At 38.0% G+C, this 21346-nt stretch overlaps 1 protein-coding gene across 1 annotated transcript; it reads left to right on the top strand.

Annotated features, from left to right (window-relative positions):
* The first annotated feature begins 18461 nt into the window (after nucleotides 1-18461).
* On the top strand, nucleotides 18462-21088 carry LOC308687527 (caspase b-like). Its single transcript, XM_081360126.1, has 7 exons — nucleotides 18462-18729; nucleotides 18919-19064; nucleotides 19374-19550; nucleotides 19664-19916; nucleotides 20045-20143; nucleotides 20392-20501; nucleotides 20642-21088. Exons 1-7 carry the CDS (start codon nucleotides 18465-18467, stop codon nucleotides 20771-20773), a joined length of 1182 nt encoding a protein of 393 aa, XP_081216252.1. The 5' UTR covers nucleotides 18462-18464; the 3' UTR covers nucleotides 20774-21088.
* Nucleotides 21089-21346: the final 258 nt, after the last annotated feature.

The raw sequence follows: 21346 nt of genomic DNA, 5'->3' as shown, positions 1-21346 counted from the left end.
CAATTTGTAAAACTCTTTCTGTTAAACATTAAACAAGTTCAGGTCGTTAAAACACTGTTTGCAAATCTCATGCACTCTTCTTGCAAAACTCTAAACACATTTTCACTCATTAAAACACATTTCTCAATGTGATGCACTTTTCAAAACACTAAACACAGGCAGGCTAAAGTTAAACACAACTACAACACAGTTGTCATCGTTTACACACAACGACTCAAAATTGTTCACACTTATTTCTAATGATGAGAGGTAAGGAAACCTATGAAGGACTAAAAATGACAGAACGAAAAATAAATAAATAAATAAATAAAAGTAGAAATAAATAAATAAATGCAGAAATAATAGTAAAAATAAATACATTTTGGTAATATAAATGGCTATTTCTGTATTTTTATATGTATTTATTTATGTATTTATATATTTATGTATTTATATATTTATTTATTTATATATTTATATATGTATTTATTTATACATTTATTTATTCCTACATTTATTTATTTCTGTATTTCCACATTTCTACATTTATTTATTTCTGTATTTCCATATTTCTACATTTATTTATTTCTGTATTTCCACATTTCTACATTTATTTTTCCCTGCGCATGTATGCTAATTGACCAATGGCTAACCACGCCCCCTCCACTCACTCAGTCAACATTCGGTAACAGGCGCTATGGCAGCTGTCACAGTAGGAGACATTTCACAGGAGGCAATTGATGATTTTTTAGAGACAGAAAGATTATATATCATCTCGATGTCACCAAAAGGGCCTTAAATATGCATTGGAGGGTTATATTAATAATTTTATTGTTGAGAAGGTCGATAAGCTTCAGCTCCAGAACAAAGATTTACAGTTCACAGTGTAAACGTTATAGTTTGGTGCTATTTCGCTTCAAACGCTCGCTTTATACGCGCGTCCTATTCGCTTTGGATTCAAAATGTTCAAGCGTCGAACTAGACGCGGATACGCGCGAATTTGACGCTCTATTCGCGTTTGGTGGGAGCGCAGAAGAACAGGCTGCGATGTCAAGATTGCATGCTGGATGTGTGTGTGTGTCAGAGAGCGGGCGCCGGGGCGCGATGAACAGTGGAAACATAAAAAACATACTCCATTTTGTTCATACAGGACATAATTAAAACTGCAAAGTGTTTAGCCTACTTATATTTGTGTAAAACACAACATTGTGCTTTTGTCAAACTGTAAACTCTTGTCAAACTGTAACCTACAACTGTCACCCAACCAAAATCACACACACACGCTGTTTAAAAGCTAAAATGACAAGAAAAAACATAAAAACGAATGAAAACTGATAACCGCAATGCATTGCAATGGACGAGGAAGCAGAGAATGTCCAAGTGTATTGGGTTAGCTATGCGTACTGTGATTGGCTCATCGCGTTTGGGGGCGTGGCTTAGCATTGGTCAATTAGCATACAAGCGCAGGGAAAAATAAATGTAGAAATGTGGAAATACAGAAATAAATAAATGTAGAAATGTGGAAATAGAGAAATAAATAAATGTAGAAATGTGGAAATACAGAAATAAATAAATGTAGGAATAAATAAATGTATAAATAAATACATATATAAATATATAAATAAATAAATATATAAATACATAAATATATAAATAAATGTATAAATATATAAATAAATACATATAGAAATGCATAAATAAATAAATAAATACATGTAAAAATACAGAAATAGCCATTTATATTACCAAAATGTATTTATTTTTACTATTATTTCTGCATTTATTTATTTATTTATACTTTTATTTATTTATTTATTTATTTATTTTTCATTCTGTCATTTTTAGTCCTTCATAGAAACCAACTGTACAAAATACAAGACAGTTTAAAGTGCCTAAATTGACTCAAAAGGTTTTACTGAATGTTGATAGCAATAATGGATGCAAACAATTTAAGAGGAAGAGGAAGAAGAGTACGAGTTTAAGATGAGGTTGTACAACTCTTCTGAGTGTACTTTACTGTAACATGTTTGTTATTTAGATTTGTTTACTGAATTTCACTGTATTTTTACAGTATGCAAGTGCTGAATATACAAACATTCGATAATATTCAGTACAATACTATACTATACTATACTTGCAGTGCATGTACAATTATTCACTTTTCATTGTAAGTTGTCATTACTTTTTTACATAATTGCAAAATTTGTTTACTTTGTTACAATATACTTTTATTCTGTAACTGCATGCTTTGGATTCTGTGTTCTCCATTTCTCATGTAGTGTCTAACGAATGATATTGAGCGTCAGCGTCAGTTCTGGCAGGCCAGGGCTGCGTTCCAGTCCAAAATTGTCATGCCCTTCACTTGCTAACTTCCCTTCGTCTCGTTCACTCGGATGTACGTCATTGCGAGTGCCCACTACTGGCGGAAACTGCAATGGGCTGAACTGGAACGTCCTAAGCACTTGATCACTTGGAATCAGCTGTGGAGTTGATTTATTATTTACATTTTTTTCCCTTTAAGAATTTGTTTAATGCAGCATCCAAATGTTTATAGGTGTGTTTGGGTTGTTTTAAATTAAAAAAAAATTATAATTAATATATCATAGAGTTGTCTGTGTGGTGGTGATTAGACGAGATATGCGGTGACGTCACAATCGTGTTGCATTGTGGGACATATAGGTGCCTGAAGTGTACATTTGAAGCAGACTCGCTCCCTCGGTCAAAATCGAGGGAACGAGGGTCTGTCCATATAAACTTCCCTCGTCCACTTCACGAAGTGGAACGCACTTCAAAATGGCGGCAGGGATTCCCCCGAGGGGAAGTGCTTAGGGAAGTTCGCAAGTGCGTGTCTAAAAGTGGACTGGAACGCAGCACAGGTAGTCAAGACGCTGCTAATGCTATTTGCTAACAACACTGTCCTGTCAGCTGATCTGCTCCAGCTGAGCTGCATTAGCTGGTTAGCTCTCCTCGCTGCTCAATGGCCAAGCTCAAACAAGGCGCCCTATTTAAAGCACATTCAGTTTGCTCATACATGCTTGCTGCTCGCTTCTGCTGATCTATACGCTGGTAAGAAATCCGCTCCGTCCCGACGTTCGGGCTATTCTTGACGCCCAGAAGCCATGAGCTCAAGTCTCTGATTTGTTTTCGCTAATCAACACATTTGATCATTATTTTGCTCGCGCTCTGCTCAGTATAATGCCCATGGATGCGCTACCAGCTGTTTAATTCCTTCATCTAGCTCGTTTCTCAGAAGGTGGCTTAGTTATCTTTTCTTAGCGCTTACACTAGACCGTCAAACAGTTCAAAGACAGATGATTCTAGGTAACAGCATGTTTTAGCTATTGCGGTCTCGAATAGTCATTTCAGTAATTAATTACTTTTACCATAATATAAATCGCTAAATTAGGGCGGCTCAGACGACACCGCTCGAGACACTCAATTTCTGTTTTGGGGGGGGGGTGGCTCATTTAGTCAAAATACGTAAGTGCCCTTATGTGCTGCTGCATCCGCTCATGCTGATAATGCTGTCCCTATATGCTGCTGCTATCTCCTCATACTGCTGCTGTCCCCTGACTTCTGCTAATTCATGAATGGTCAGGGGACTCATCTGATTATAACATATTGCAAATTATCCGTATATTAGTAGATTACTAAATTGTTAAATCATCCTCTGTATCTCAGAGGATTGCCAGGTGTGGTTTTGTTTGGGGGGATATTTTAGCTCTCACAGTCCTAAACTGTGTGAGCGTTCCCTAATGCTGCTGCTGCTGTCCTCTGACTCTCTGCTATTTCATGGTGCTCATGAAAGGTCAGAGGACTCCCTGAACAGAGCCATACCGCCAAATTTCAATTCAGGAACATCAACCTGTTTGCAATCGATTCAATAAAAATTCTTAAAGTCCCTGTAAAGTCAAAATTAAGTATGTGTTCTGAGTTTGTCACACCACAGAAAAATGTGTTATTAGCCACCCAGCCAAATTTGAATGATAAAAAAGCCGGCAAGTACATAAAATAAGCGATCAAAATCTTGAAAAAATGAGCAGTAGTCTCTGCTCTCAAACGCTGGGGGCGTGTCCGCTGGCTGCGCTGAAACCACGCCCACTCGCGGGAAAGCTCGCTGCCGTCGACTCACAACAACACTCAACTGTCACCGCTACAGCCGGAAAGGATGCTCCTATAGCAGCTTAATTTGTTTTACAAAGCCATACATGTTCGAGCCTGGACTACCTACTATAATTATGACATAAGCACACAAGGCAACTTACACTCATTGGTGGGCACGCACTGCCGATGATCGCACCAGTTGTCGGCGCGACGGGAGGATGAAGGCCGAGGCGGGAGATTGTCGGTTCGGCCACATTCACCAGTAACAGCGGATTATCAGTGAATGAATCCCAGTTGTCTGCGACGAAAGTTTATAAAACTATCCCGTGTAAAATGATCACTACAGAGGCGGGTTTTGTCGGTGATCCTCAGCTCTCCATCAAGGTGGCTCTTCACAAAAATGAATCCACCTCTTGTTGATATGATAGTTTTTCGGAAATTTAAATAAGGACACCGATCTGTTTTGCACGTGATCGCATCCAGGTAATACGCATTTCCGTGACGAAGGCATAGTTAGCTAGCAAACTGTAGGATGTAATAACTAATAGTACTGACAGTAACTCGCGATTGAGTTGCAAACTGATGTGAATGGGCTCCAGTGCGTCATCAAGTAGGGGCGTGTCCAGGAGCTCAGGGGCTCCAGTGCGTCATCGAGCCCCCGTTTTAGCCCCGCCCAAAAAATCCGGAACACAGCAACGGTGAAAAAATGTTTAACGGTCTAACTCCACAATTCAGTACTTCACAGTGCACAGTCTTTGTAATATGATTTAGCAATACATTTCTAATATGTTTAGAATTTTTTTTTTAGAATTGCCTTTACAGGGACTTTAAATTATTTTTATTGTCTGTGTGTTAATGGACCTGACAGAACTGTAATATTGACTGATGTGTGTAAGATCTGAAAGCATTGTTTGATTTTGCCAGAAGAGTCAGAGATTCTCTGAATGAGTTTTGAACGTTTGCTTTTGTGTTTAAGGTTTTGAGAAAGTGAGTGATGGTTTCAAGAAATGTTCAAGCAACCTGCATTCATCATCTCCAGGAGGGACATCTGCTCATATCAGGGATGTCCTGCAAACCATTCATTCACAAGGCGAGACTAGTGGAGGGCAACGAGTAGTGATGGCCAAATGAAGCGTTTCGAAGCATTATTGCTTTCTGATACAATTGTGTCGAAAATGGTTCATTACTCGAAGCTTCATTAAGATAGAAATTGCAGCACCATCTCCTGGTGAAGTAAATGTAATGCAACAAAGCTGACAACCATAACGCCCCGTTTATTACGTGTTTACCGAGGTGATCAAAGCTGAAACAGTGTTTGCTATGAAACTCATTTATGTAGGTGAATTTTACAGATACTAACGAATTTCATGTGTTCACCTTGATAATAAAAGATTAAGCAGGATGTGTCTGTGTAATTATTTCTTTAGACAAGGACAGAAGATCAAAAAGTTTGAAACCATCACAGAAATTCTAATGGTTTATATTAAAATAGTAACCATTGGCTTTTTACCATTTAAACCACTACATAATTCTTTTTTGTAGTGTGTTCGGGACATATTCCATTAGGATTTAATGCCCCCACCAATACAACCCAACACATAGAGACCCACAGAGACCACTACAATTCCCATTACAACCAATAAATTCCCATGAAAAACATTAAATCCAATAGAATTTCTGTAATGGTTTCTATAGTTTTTTTTTTTTACCTTCACTTTTATAAGAAATACAGCCGCCAGGTTTCAAACCTGTCAACACTGGATTGGGCTGTCAAAGCAGCCATGTGGTTCACTACAGGAGTGAAGCAGTGTGTTTGCTTCAGACGTCATTTTCACGTGACTAGTGACGTAATGATACAAGCTCCGAAGCAGTGGTTCATTGCAAGGACCGTTCGAGTTTGAAGCAAGCTTCGGAGCGTCGGTGTCAGACGTAACATCACTAGCAACGAGTCATGACAGGCCTCAACAGCTCTCTCTCTCTTCAGGGTGCATCAAGAAACACGCTCAAACAGGCCTGAGGACGTGCCAAAGAGACACTGAAAGCTGATGGGTTTGTATGGTTTCTTCTCAGATGTGGATCTGATCAAGTATGATCAGAAGGATCGTATATGCAAATGATCTTTATATTATGCTGATCTTTATATCAGCATAAATATGCATATATGATACAGCGATCTCTGGAGGCTCTTTTTTTATGTTTTATTTTTTATTGAACTTTCCAAATTAGAGAATTCAATAGCAACATCTTGACCCATTTCCAGAGCCGGATTAACGCAAAGGCAAACTAGGCACGTGCCTAGGGCCCGATTGGCGGGATGGGGCCCAGACAGAGGGACAAAAAAAAACAAAAAAAATGTACAAATGTCCTATCTACAATTTATTTCAAAATGTATTAATTAACTAAAAATAGTGACGATGTTTATCTTAACCATAGACTGTTACATTACGTCACATTAACGCCAGCCCATGACTGTAGAGGCGCCAGCCAGTTTAGTCCGAGGGGACGTCAGCGGCGATCAGAGGCGGTCAACGAACGCATCCATCAGGTGCTACGAGTGCGAAGCAAAAGCCTAAATAGGCACGCAAAGAAGCACAGCTCGAAATGCAGGTCATCGATTTTGGAGTGATTGCAATGTATTTTAAATATAAACGTGTGGGCTACTGTAGATCAGCGTATTTCTGGAAAAATCATTCACCGCTTTGTTTGTCTAGTCTACGAGTTTAAAAGAGCGCGAGCGTCTAACGTGCCCAGACGCGACGCTTTGAATTTGCGCGTACAACGAATAACATCGCGTTGGGAGCTGACTAGTAAAAAGCTACAAAAGTAAAAGACAAGACGTTTGTATTCAAAGTTAAAAAAACCAACACACTGCAACATTTTTAAATGTTTCAAATAAAGGATCTCATATCTATGGGTCTATCTTCTATATTCTGATGCTGATGATTAGATAATACCCTGACATCATAGCCTATACGAATATTAGATTAGAATTTTTTTCCTGCTCAGTAGCGATCGTATCTTTCTCTTCCACTTGATTTGTGTATAGCATATTTAAGGTAGCAATGCAATACATAATATCATATTACTGATATTAATAATATGACAATATCTGCAGTCAATATTGATTAAATGGGAGGGAAAAATCCTGCCCATAACGCAGCTATGAAAACAATTATAAAAGCAGGTTCATGTTCATCTACTGAAGTGGGATTCTGGAACTGTGAATAAACTGAATAAAACAGCTAAAAATAACAACAAGAACAATAACATCTTCATTAAACAAAAAAGAGATTACCTTAGATAAATTTTGATGTAGTAGCTACCAGTAAAAAGTCTGGACCCATTACTATCTTTAATGTTTTTGAAAGAAGTTTCTTATTATGCTCTACAAGCCTGCATTTATTTGATCAAAATACAGAAAAAAACAGGAATATTCAGCGAGGATGTGTTAAATATATAAAAGTGATAGTGAAAACTTTTTTAAAACAACTTTTTAATAATCAAAAAATCCTGAAAAAAGTATCACATGTTATAAAATAAAAATTAAGCACCATTTCTAACATTTGATAATAAATCAGAATATTATAAAGTTTTCTAAAGGATCACGTGACACTAAATTCAGCTTTGAATCGCAGAAATATATTTTAAAGTATAGTAAAATAGAAAACCATTATTTTAAATTGTAATAATATTTCACTATATTATTTTTCTGTATTTTTGATCAAATAAATCCAGGCTTGATGAGCATAAGAGACTTCTTTCAAAAACATTAAAAATAGTAATTTGTCCAAACTTATGTACTGTGTAAGTAAAAATATACTAAATTTAAAATTAAATGTTGTATAAATAAAAAGGTTAGGAATCATATTTGTTTCAAGTGTTTTTTATTGGGGGTGGGGGGCCTCCAACATGAATTTTGCCTAGGGCCTCCAAATGTCTAGAACCGGCCCTGCCCATTTCTCATTTTCACATTATGTAAGTATACAATTGAAACAACTACCATTTAAATAAAAGAAACAAAAAAATGAACTTAAAATTAAATAAAATAAAGGGCATCACAAACATTCATTTATCAGAGATACAGTGTTTTGATTGGGCTTTTCGGTTTTGAAAACATTTACAGATTCTAAATACATTTTAAAGGCTGTTTAAAAAAATCATATCAAAAACAAATCCATAGCATATTTTTCTTTTGGAAAAGTCATATTCATTTGAATGAAGAAAAACAGATGACACATTTTTTTCTTCATTGGGTTATTTACATACCATTATGAATTTGCATACATTTGAATATCCATTCGGATTGGTCAGTCATGAGTGCAACCTTTCACACTGGGATTAAAGATAGAATAGGAAAGAATACACATATAACAACAAAATATTAATTTTGTACATTGTTTGCAAATGAGCAACATTTGTGGGCAAATCATTATAAACCACCAACAGCTTCAACTTAATTTTCTCAGCCTTCCTCCCCTTATTAGATGAAACACATGAGAGGATGTTATCAGATTATAAACGAGAATAGTTGACCAGTTCTGTCATTCATGGTTTCACAAAACAGGTTTAATCGAAAACATATATCATTTTTAATCTCAACTTTAGTTTCCTGTATATTTGTGTATATTGGTTTCCGGTCACAGCTGAACACATTGTGAATAGTTTTGTGTAATAATTTATATAGTCTAAAGGTATATATATTTTATAATATGCAAACATTATGTAAAAATATATTATCTTTATCTTGTCCATAATTTACACATATTAAAATATTTATACATTCTTTGTAACCCATGTTCACATTTTATAACATGGTATTATTGCAATTGTTACAGTAATATATTGATGCTTTTTTAAAGTTATTTGAAAAATAGAAATACAAGTAACTTAGGAATTTATATAAAAATCTATTGTTTTCGGCCAGATTTGGCATGTGGACATTAAGTGTGATTTGAGGTATGTTAGAGACTCAAAGCAACTGCATGAGCCATGAATAACCTCAGAAACACAAATAAGGAGATTATATATTTATTTTAAAAAGTGTGTGACCACATTTCCTTCTGTTCTTCGATCAAACGTGATGAGGATCATCTCAAATCGTTTTACACTAGTAGGGGAGAGCGGGGCACAAAGTAACGCTTTTTGACTTTCTCAGTTTGTTATAGTTCACAGTATTTTATTATGTTATCTGATCTAATAAAAAAAAATATACAAGACAAACTAAAATATTTTCTAAATAAAACACAATTATTAACTTTTTCATATAAAATAATGGCATTTTTTAATAATTAAATATATACTCATTTTTGAGTTTTGACTACGAACACAGGAAAACACAGCTATACAACATAGTTCAAAACAAATAAATAATTTCTGAACATTGACTCAATCAATTGAGACAATTCAATCTTTATTGACTCTTTATTCACCTTTTTCTCATGTTTTCTCAATAGAATTAATAAAAGTATAGAATATAATAGAATATTTCTAATAGGGGCTCATTGTAACGCAGTGTGACAACATGCCCCGCCTGCACAACTGGGATTTAAACCCGACTACTGTCTTCTGCTGTTAGCGAGGCATTAAATAACTATTTCAACTGTTAAATAACATTATTGGAGATTAAAATAATATCAGATTTGTCTCATTTAAAAAAAAAAAAAAATAGAGATGAAACATTAATCTAAGTAAGGCGCATTTTTAATCTAATCTAATTTTAATCTAAGGCGCATTTTTTTCCTCTATATAGTGTTGATAAGGCAACTAGTAAATACACCAAGTTTCGTCATGCTAGCATGTGTGGAATTAAAACAAGCGTGTTACAACTAGCCCTTGTTCCCCCTACTCAAGTGCTTTTATTGCTTGTTGGCTCGCGCGCTCAGATGTGGGACGAACAGGATCAAAGTGAAACCCACAAAATTTAAGCAAGACAGACTCTACACGACACCCCGATCACCAGAGACGTGAGTAGAGCATCCTATATTTCACTTTAAACAATTATTTCAATATCTGATATTAGTTTACAGATTTTTTGCCACGAAGCCACTAAAAGGACACGGTGAAGAAGCAATAGGCTATATGTGAGATGGGACGTGGGGGGAATAATAATTGCGTTCCTGGCAAATGTTTTGCGTTCGCCCGGGAAACTTAGCTTTCTCTGGCAAAGAACACAAAAGTTTTGCGAGTGAAGTAACGCAACAGTTTTTTATTTATTTATTTATTTATTTATTTATTTTATTTTTTTATTTTTTTTTTGCGAGAGAATACAAAATAATTGACAAATAATTTCCCCACCACTAGGGTTTCCTTATACTCTCAGAAAAAAGGAACAAAACCTGCCATTGGGGTGGTGCCCCTTCAACATGTACTGTACACTTTGCCCGATATCTCCCTATTTATTTTTAATTGCTGTCCAGTTTCTGGACACCTATATCACACAGAGTTCTCTGAATGGTATTAGAGTTGCAGACACATTATTATCAGTCAGCTGGCCGACGACACTACCTTGTTTTTACAAGATGCCTTCCAAATCCCTGCCGCTTTAAACTTAATAAATTTTTTCTCTGAAGCTTCTGGCCTCCATCTTAACTTAAATAAATGTGAGCTCATGTCTGTTAAAGATTGTGCCACCTCAGCTATGTGCAATATTCCAGTTAAAAATCAAGTAACCTATCTAGGAATTATAATAACCAAAGACCCTAAACTTAGATGTCCGACAAATTTCTCCTCTGTTAGACAAAACTCAAAGAAAACTAAATTTATGGCTTCAAAGAGACTTGTCCTTAAAAGGCAGGATCCTTCTCTCAAAGGCTGAGGGTTTATCCAGACTCTCCTATGCAGCCCAATCTCTTTATGTTGATAATCGTACCCTTAAAATGATTGATAAAATGCTATTAGACTTTGTCTGGAAAAGAAAATGTCACTATGTCAAAAAATCAGTTTTGATTAACTCTACGGAATGTGGTGGGATGAACTTTATAGACTTTTCAACCCTCAACAATACCTTTAAAATAAACTGGCTTAAACATTATTTCTTCAATCCATCCTCTATTTGGAATGCTATCCCCTCCTATATTTTTTCTAAAGTAGGTGGCCTGGGGTTTCTTTTGGTCTGCAGCTATGACATCTCCAAAATTCCTGTAAAGCTTTCAAACTTTCATAGACAAATGTTGCTCGCTTGGTGTCTTATTTTCAAGCACAACTTTTCACCACATAACTGTTATATCTGGAACAACAAGGACATTACATACAAGAAAAAAAGCATCTTTTTTGAAAATTGGTTCAATGATAACATTACCTTAGTTATTCAGCTATTCAAACCTGATGGACAATTAGGACAATACAGTTACAATGAATTTTTCGATGCTTATCCTGTGTTCATTTCTCCTGTATAAATATTACCCAACTAAAATGTTCATTTCACACAGATTCAAAAAAAATATCGACACCAGCTGCTCTTTTTGTAATAGTACTCCTGAAACTCTGGCTCATTTATTCTGGTCCTGCAGTCATGTGGAAAAATTCTGGTCTGAGATTTTAAGACTTCTGCAAATTAACATCCTCCCAAATGCATAATTTTCCTTCAAAAATGTCATCCTTAGTTTTTATGAACATGAAGAAGACAGTAGATACTATGTTATTAACCTGATTTTTATTTTAGCTAAGTTTTATGTTCATAAATGTAAATATTCCAATTCAAAGCATTTATGTGTCTTCATGTCTGATATAAGAAGATATTTTGTATCCATTAAAAACTCCAATAATTCCAAAGCCTTAAAAAACGTAACATTGTTTAAAAAATTTGACGTATGTAATTGGTGATTTGCAAATGTTTATCCTCTCAAATGTACCTTTGGGTTTTTTTTTTGTTTTTTTTCTCTCATTCCTGTATAATTGATCTGTGCTCTGCTCTTCTATATGTTGATTGTTTTAAGCCCCCATGTTACTTGTTTGTTCAATCCAATTTTTCTTATGCTTGTGTTTGATTTTCAATAAAAAAAAATAAAAAAAAATTGTACTGTACACTTTTGTACCTAGAAGAACCTTTTTAAAGGGGACCGTCCCAGTGTCAGCTTTTGTACCTTTTTTCTGAGAGAGAATGTTCTGACGATCAAGGTCCTGTAGTGCAGGTCTGCAACGATTAGTCTGTAAATCCTATGTGTCACTCGCGTTCTTCTGTCGCGATATTTTAAATATTTATCGTCTTCATTAATAGGCTAATCAAAAGACTGGGTGTTGCAATATTTTGTGCCACGTATCGTTGTTTCTTCGCGAGCACGGGGGTCGTCTTGCTTTGATCAAAGTACACACACACACACACACACACACACACACACACACACACACACACACACACACACACACGAACTCAGTTTTCGTTTCAGTGCAAAATAATCACAGGAAAGCAGAGTCAAACAAATATCATATAATTTGCTTAAATAAAAATAGGCATTATTTGAATGAAAGGCCTACTTTTCTTGTAGAAATAAAATTATAAAACCTTTTTTTCTTCGCAAAAATGTAATTTTAAATAAGAGTAGCTACAAGTATTAAGTTTAATTTTCACATGAGCAATGCATAAATAATGATAATCAAGTAAAATTATTCTAATCTAGATACTATTTTAAGTAAACATAAACAAATGTTATAATTAACTAAATGGTTAAATTGTAGGCTATTAGAATATATTTTTAAGTATATAAACATTATATATAGATGTAATTATAACAAGTATACACCAACCTTTTTTTTTTTTTTGTCAGTTCTGCTTATAAACTGTTCTTCATGTGGTACAATCTACAATGACTGGTTTTGTTGAAATATTGTAAGATTACTGATGATCACTGAGTTCAACCAACATGAAAAACAGGTTTTGTTGACATGAAATAAATGTGACATTACCGATTATAACTGAATTCAACCAACCTGAAAAAACAAGGTTTTACTGAAGCATAACTGTTAGCTGATATAACCTGATTTCTCCTGCAAGGTAAAATTACTTGATATTATCTTTTTTGTTTTATATGATGAAAGTCCTTTTTCACCTTGATGCTAATACACTCAAAAAAATATTAATTGCCCTTACTTAACTTATTTGAAGACATTTTTGCAACTTAATTTAGTTGTTATACTAAATAAATTAGTTTAATTGTATTGACAGTGTTGCACATCATTATGCACAATGTATATAATGAGCCACTAAGTAAAGACAGGTGTCAGTACTGAGCATTAAACTCTGAGTGCCCAAAGCCTGAATGTTGAATTGTCAATACAACTGAAACATTTGAGAGAACATCACATAAACTGACTTCATGAATTAATGTTGATTTTCCTAAAATGTTTTGGTTTTAACTCATCGGTATGATGATCAGTGTTCCATTTGGTTGGGCACTGGTTACTCTTCCTATTGATGCAGTGATGCAATAAAAAATCAGTTATTTGGTTTCAAAGGAAGATAAGTAATATATAAATTTGTGTTGGTTACACTTATGTCATAAACTTGTGAAACTTCTAATTGGGTTGATATAATCTCTCTATATTTGTAACAATATCTTGTAATTGATCATGCTTGAGTCAACAATGTTAACAATTAAATTTTAATAAATGATCAATACTCTCAGTTCTTTTTTAGTAACTAGAACTTTTGTGTTAGTGAACTACAGTACTGTATGTCACACTACTGCAAGGATGAGGACACAGAGAATGACGTTAACAAGATTTATTTAGACACGGTATGCAACTCCTGAATACAGGAAAGGCTTTGAGATCCACACAGGGTGACACAGGGCAAACACTTCAACCTGATGCAGCCCCGTAGATACTGGAATGGATTCTGACTCGGTGGTACAGACTTGGAGATACTGGGAATAGATGACCACGGGAGATACTGGAATGGATATCCGTGAAATCACTGGAGAACATGAATAGGAGGTCGGGGTCAGACCTGTGGATGTTTGGCGTAGGGAGCTCTGGGCATACTCTGCCCATGGGAGGTACTGGTTCCAGCAGTCCTGTGCTTCATGGCAGTAGGTCCTCAGGTACCTCCCAATCTCCTGGATCTTACGCTCCGCTTGACCGTTGTATTGTGGATGATACCCCGACGTTAGGCTGACCGATACTCCCAGAAGCTTGAAGAAGGACTTCCAGACTCTTGATATGAACTGTGGTCCTCGATCCGATACCATATCCTCTGGGATACCAAAGTGGCGAAAAATTTTGGTGAATAACATCTCTGCTGTCTTGAAGACTGTGGGAAGGCCGGGGAGGGATATCAATTTACAGGACTTGGAAAATCTATCAACGACCACTAGAATGCAGGTCTTGAAATCGGATGATGGCAGATCAGTAATGAAATCCACGGCGAGATGAGACCAGGGTCTGTTCGGGATTAGTAGAGGCATCAGCTTCCCTTCTGGGAGACGTCGGGGTACCTTGGCGATTGCACAAGCTGTGCATCCCTGCACGTATCGGGAGGTATCCTGGGCCATGCCGGGCCACCAGTAGCGCTGTTGGAGAAGTGAGAGGGTTTGTTGGCTGCCTGGGTGTCCAGAGCCCGGAGAGGTGTGTACGGAGTCCATGAGGGGAAGACGGAGGTTGGTAGGTACGAAAATCTTCCCCACAGGACCCCCCGGCGGAGCAGGTTCGGTAAGGGTGTCGTTGGCTATAAGCTTGTCGATGTTCCACTGGATGGGACTGACAATCATGGCTGGAGGGAGGATAGTTTCGTTAATCTCAGTGAAGGTCTCTGATTGATAGAGGTGTGATAGAGCGTCTGCTTTGAGATTCTTGGAGCCAGGGCGATAGGTAACTGTGAAGTTAAAGCATGTGAAGAAGAGAGCCCATCCAGCCTGGCGAGGATTTAATCTCTTGGCTTCCGGGAGATACTCAAGGTTGCGGTGGTCTGTAATCACTTGAAATGGATGGTTGGCTCCCTCCAACCAGTGTCTCCACTCCTCTAATGCCAACTTAATGGCCAGGAGTTCTTGATTACCGACATCATAATTCTGCTCTGCCGGGGACATCTTGCGTGAGAAGGCGCATGGATGGAGTTGTGGAGGGGTCCCCTGCCGCTGCGATAGAACAGCTCCTACTCTGTTGGTGGATGCGTCTACTTCTACTATGAACGGTAGATCAGGATCGGGATGACTCAGCATAGGAGCAGAACAGAAGGCTTTCTTCAGACTCTCAAAGGCTTCGGAAGCTTCAGTAGACCAGGTTAACTGTTTGGTACCTTTCTTCACCATGGATGTCACTGGAGCGCAGATTTTACTGTAGTCGCGGATGAACCGGTGCTAAAATTTGGCAAAGCCAAGAAAGCGTTGCAGCTCTTTCAGGGTTTGAGGTTTAGGCCAGTTGATCACCGCTTCCACTTTTGAGCCATAGAGATGACGTCTGGACGAATCACGTACCCCAGGAAGTGCATGGATTCTTGATGGAATTCACATTTCTCTAACTTCAGGTACAGCTGGTACTCACAGAGACGTTTAAGAACTTGCTTCACCTGCAGGACATGTTCATCGAAGGTTGGAGGAGTAGATCAAGATGTCATCAATGTAGATGATCACAAACCGGTGGAGCCTATCTCGGAAGATCTCATTCATGAAGCCCTGAAAGACAACAGGACTGTTTGAAAGGCCGAAGGGCATGACCCGATATTCGTAGTGTCCCGCAGGAGTGATAAAGGCAGTCTTCCACTCATCTCCCTCACGAATACGAATACCTAACTTGACGGTAGAAGCATTAAGGATGCAATAATCAATACATGGGCGGAATCCTCCATCTTTTTTCCCGACGAAGAAGCAGCTTGAGGCGGCAGGGGACGTAGATGACTGAATGTATCCTTGGCGTAAGGCTTCCTCCACGTACTCCCCCATGGCCTTCTGCTCCGGGATGGACAATGGGTAAACTTTTCCATGCGGTAGAGTGGCCCCAGGCAGCAGGTCTATTGCGCAGTCCCATGGCCGATGAGGTGGAAGAGTGGTGGCGAGTTGTTTATTAAACACGTCCTGGAACGCCCGATATTCAGGAGAAATCTGGTGAGAAGAATCTGTGGCTGGACTCCTGACGGAAGTTGAACCCAGGATTGCAGGGACAGTTGATATGGAAGAAGCGGAGGGGTTCCTCTTGACAGGACGTAGACAATGTGTTTTACAGTGATCACTCCAGTGACGTACTTCTCCAGATGTCCAGCAGATGTCAGGCGAGTGTTGATTAAGTCACGGGCGTCCCAGAACGATATCTGCTGTAGAGCCCTCCAGTACCAGTAAAGAGCATTTTTCTTGGTGTAGACAACCGATGGAAAGTTGTAACTAGGGACTGCAGGTATGGATACTTCTCTGACTGAGGGGTTTTCCTAGAATGGAGTGTATACTCAGTAGTTGACTCAATCGTCGACGGCGGGCTTGCAAACGGTTGAGTAGTGAGGCTGAGATGAAGTTCCCCGCCGCGCCGGAGTCAATCAGAGCTTTCGCTGGAATAGAGTGTTCCAGATAGGTAATCAATACCGGAGTTTGCTTCAGATTAGAAACTGGAAATGGTAGATCTACTGTACTCACTGCCGAACGGCTGGGACGGACGGGACATTCGACACGATAATGTCCAGAAGCTCCACAATAGAGACATAAGCTATTGGTACGACGTCAGTTACGTTCAGATGTAGTTAGACGTCCCGTATTGATTTCCATAGGCTCTGGTATTGGAGGGCTTACGGGCGAGGAGATGCGAGGAGAGCGTGCAGTAGAATTATAGAAGCATGCAGTGCGATGTTGGGCTATGAGTATCGAGCGTTGGATGAGTTTTTCAATCCCGATGGAGGCGTCATAGATGGCCAGTTGTAAATAGATATCTGGGTTGAGCCCTTGACGATAAGCTGTCAAAGCGATTTCGTTCCATCCGCTGCTTGCAGCGATCGTCCGAAACTTCAAAGCTTAATCTGAAACAGAGGAAGTGCCTTGTCGTAGGCAAAATAACTGGTCATGAACAGATATGGCATTAGATGATTGAGCAAATACTGTGTGAAAACTGTAATGCGACTGTAATGCGGGTGCGTTGGAATCCCAGAGAGCTTGAGCCCAGTTCAACGCTCGACCTGTGAGCAGAGAAATTATGAAAGCAATTTTGGCTTTTTCTGAAATGAAATTAACTGAACAGCGTTTACCTCCATGTAGAGTTTACATTGAAGAAGGAATCCATTGCACTCATCCTCACCCGAATAAGAAGCAGGTTTGGCCATGGGACTTACTGAGGCAGGTCGGTAGTTCGGAAGAGTATGACGGAATTCCGTGAGGGTTTCTTGAAGCGATTGATGTTGTGCATTGGCAGTGGCGTGTGCTGTGGTATCCATCAGTGGTTGGGGAGCGGCGGCAGCATATGCGGCGGCGCCCCGAGAGGCTTTGGTAGATACAGCGGAGATCTCAGAAGCCGAGGGAGCTTGCATGGTGTGTGGTCCGGTCTTCTGTCACACTACTTCAAGGATGAGTACACAGAGAATGACATTAACAAGATTTATTTTGACACGGTATGCAACTCCTGAATACAGGAAAGGCTTTGATATCCACACAGAGGGACACAGGGCGAACACTTGAACTTGATGCAGCCTCGTAGATACTGGAATGGATATCCATGAAATCACTGGAGAATAAGAATAGGCAGTCTGGAGAATCCTGGAGAACCGCCACACCGATGCTGCTTTGAATACACACACACAGAGAGGTTAGCGTTGAATATTTGGATATACTTGCGGAGAGTATACAGGATATCCTGAAACCAGACAGAAGTGTTAGTAACCGGAGAGTCACAGGCGTCGAAAGACGAGATCGGACAGTGAGCTGTGGACTGACTGGGGTTTATATGCAGAGCTGGCGTGGTGAGTGAAGTGATGAGGTTCTGTGAATCAGAACTCTGGTGATTGTGATCGGGACCAGGTGTGCTGAGTTGATGCTGGCTGGGGTGTGTCGTTGAGTGAATCCGTGAGACAGTACACTAACTAAGCATTTGTCAGTTCAACATACTATTCCTATTTCACTTTACTTGTTTTTTTTAAGGCAATTGGTTTGCATGCTTTTTAAAGTAAGTCTAACTAATTCGATTTTACAATGTTACAACAACTTTGACGACATAGTGATGATGTGGTAACACACACATTGATTTTAAGCATGAAAAGTTATTTAAAATATAGTACTTGAATATATGCTCTCCCTTTCACTGCACCGGAAAACATTGCAAATAACCTGCAAACACAAAACTTTCCCCCAAAGTTCCCATTTGGTTGTTTTTTGGGAAAATAAACGAGAACAGTCTGGAAACATTATTTTTTTTTTTTTTTTTTTTTTTTATCCAATCAAGACTTTTCTTTCTTTGCCTTTTTCTCCTAGTGACACAAAATGGACGTTAAAGAACTGATGATTGATGCACTTGAGAATCTTGATGATGAAGACTTCAAAAAATTCAACTGGCAGCTGTGGAATGGTGTGGAAACAGGCATCGATCCTATTCCAAGAGGAAAGCTTCAGAAAGCTGATCGGTCAGATGTTGTGGATTGCTTGGTAGATAAGTACAGTGACGAGGCTGGGAAGATCACAGTACAAGCATTGCGCAAAATCAACCAAAATCATCGCGCAAAGATCCTTGAGTCGAAACTTCAGGGAGGTAAGTATACGTAAAGTAAAAAAAATATATATATATATTTATATGGCCTGAAATCAAGGACCTTGAAAGTGTCTCTTCAAAGTCTTAATGCTGTAGACTTTAATTCATAAATGAATGTAGCTGCTGACAGATGTAGAGAATGTTCTTCGGGCTGTTGATATATTGTGACGTGTGTTTTTCTGACTTCAGTTCAGCAGTCTGAGCCGGAGGACAGAAGAAATGCTTCAGTGTCTGTGGAGGATCGGCCCATCCAGTCCGACTGGAAGAGACCACACAGCATTACTCATAGCACCCAAGAGTTTAAGAGAACAACTCTCAGAGAAAACGGAAATAATGCAAGTATCTGTTTCAGTACTTTTTGAACTTTTTTTAAACATACTCTATTTATTTATTATGGCCATTGCTGTATTTGACATTCTTTTTCTCTCATGATGTCAACAACAATACGGGAAAACATTCATTTATGGCCTCTAAATCTAAATCACGTTTTATGATTTATTTTATATAATTATGAATTTTATATTGTTGAATCATCTATTCATACAATGCATATTCTTAGTTTGCACACAATGCTCCTTATATAGTTTCAGTTCAGGTGACTCTATTAATGTTATAATTCTGCAAATACTGATGTTTTCTCACAGGTTTATATACCAGTGGACAAGTCTCAGAGGAAACGTTCAGCTCTGCTGATCACCAATATACGATTCAAGAACTCAGAGGACAACAGGCGAGGAGCAGAGAGAGACGAGGAGAACATGGAGTGGCTGCTGAAGACTTTGGGTTACAGAGTTGAGAAACACAGAGATCTAACTGGGCAAGTGCGTATAGAGCTAGTGGACTTCTGATGTGGATATAGAGATGTGAACAAATATTTTACAATGCATTTTATACTATGCATTGCTGTAAAAAAATAAAATGTTTTTATTGACAGGAAATATCTGCTAGAGTCGAGGACTTCGCTGCACATCCTGAACATAAAGACTCGGACAGCACCTTTGTGGTTCTGATGTCTCATGGGGACATAATCCAAAATAAAGATGCCATTTTAGGTGTCAACTATGATGGGGTGGAAAACCCCGATGATTTCTTCTTTGTTGACGACATCTTCTGCAGTCTGAACTCAGAGAAATGTCCTGCTCTGAATAATAAACCAAAGGTTATTCTGATTCAAGCCTGCAGAGGAGGTACGACATTACTGATGAAACTCAACTCCTCTTATCATATTTCTGTTTCTCTTTGTACTCTGTATTTATCTTTTTCATAGATTTACTGTACTATTATCATCCATATCATTAACCGTTTCTCTGTCCAGAACACCTTGGCGGTGTGAAAATACAGTCAGACTCCGCTGTTTCAGACTCCATTGAGCACAGAGAGAAAGACTTCGTCTGTTTTAAGTCCTGCCTCCCTGGTTAGTAAAACACTGATTTCTGATGCAAGATTGATTTGTAGATCACACTACACACTGTTTATTTTGTTCATATTCAAAAATAAAGCAACTGTTGTCCTTTTTTAAGAATGTTACTTTAATGTTGATTCACACTTTGAAGAAGGTGAACTGATGAAAGCACATGAAGCAGTCTGTTCATGTTGGCCAGTGTTTCAAAGTTTGGGTTGCTTTGCGAAATACTTTAACCTACCAAAGGCTTTTCTCCACAGGTATCGGTGCATACAGGCATCCTGTCGAAGGAAGTTATTTTATCTGTTACATCCTGGATGTGTTCTGTAAACAGGCTCATACTGATGACATTATGGAGTTGTTCAGGAAGGTATAAGTTAAAAAACCATTTAAATTGGTTTGTTTTATTTCAGCCCAAAAGCAAAATAATCTCTTCCAGTGCTTTGCTCAGGTAAAATAAATACAGGAGGTTACTTCTTGTCACATTTAAATTTGATCTTTTTATTATAGGTCACCTTACGCATGGAAAAAGATCCACGATTCAAGCATGCAGAGTTAAGAAAGGATGAATTTGCAAAACTAATGCCGTGTATTGACAGGACGTCCCTTCCCAAGAAACTCTACCTGTTCCCTGGACTCTGAGGATGTGCAGTGTAACATCAGTTTAAGGCAAGACACCTGAAATCTACAAAAGAAATCTATAAAGTTTAATAAAAAAGCTAAATAGAACAAAATCTCAAGACCAGTGAACGAGTGTCTTGCCTTGAATCGAGCTAAAGAGGCATTTTATGCAAAAATGCATTCCAGATATATACAGGTAATATATTGCATGCAATTATCATTTATATTAATTTTACTCTCATGATTTTATTTTTTAATATACTTTTCTATTTTCATATTACTATATTTACCATTTAACTGCTAAGGAGTTTCCATCCAGAATGGCTCCACTTCTTTCATTAGATTTATTCTTCTACTTTTTATATAACTTTGATGAAAGTGCAAATGAATCAATAAAGCTTTTCTAATTTGTTACCATGCCTTTGTCTCTTGCCTCCAGCATCTGTGTTTGTAGAAGATTTCACATATGGGAAGCGTGTGACTCATATTAAATATATCAGACTGAATCTGATATCGCTGAATAAAAGAGAAACTAACAAAACTCTCCTGTTGCTCTAAAGCTTTTGTGTAGCGCTCTCAATAACCTCAGTGCTG

The sequence above is a fragment of the Scardinius erythrophthalmus genome (genome assembly GCF_964197995.2).
Source record: "Scardinius erythrophthalmus genome assembly, chromosome: 3".
NCBI lineage: Eukaryota > Metazoa > Chordata > Actinopteri > Cypriniformes > Leuciscidae > Scardinius > Scardinius erythrophthalmus.
Note: the sequence above shows the minus strand (reverse complement) of the source record. Positions and strands in the feature narration are given on the sequence as shown.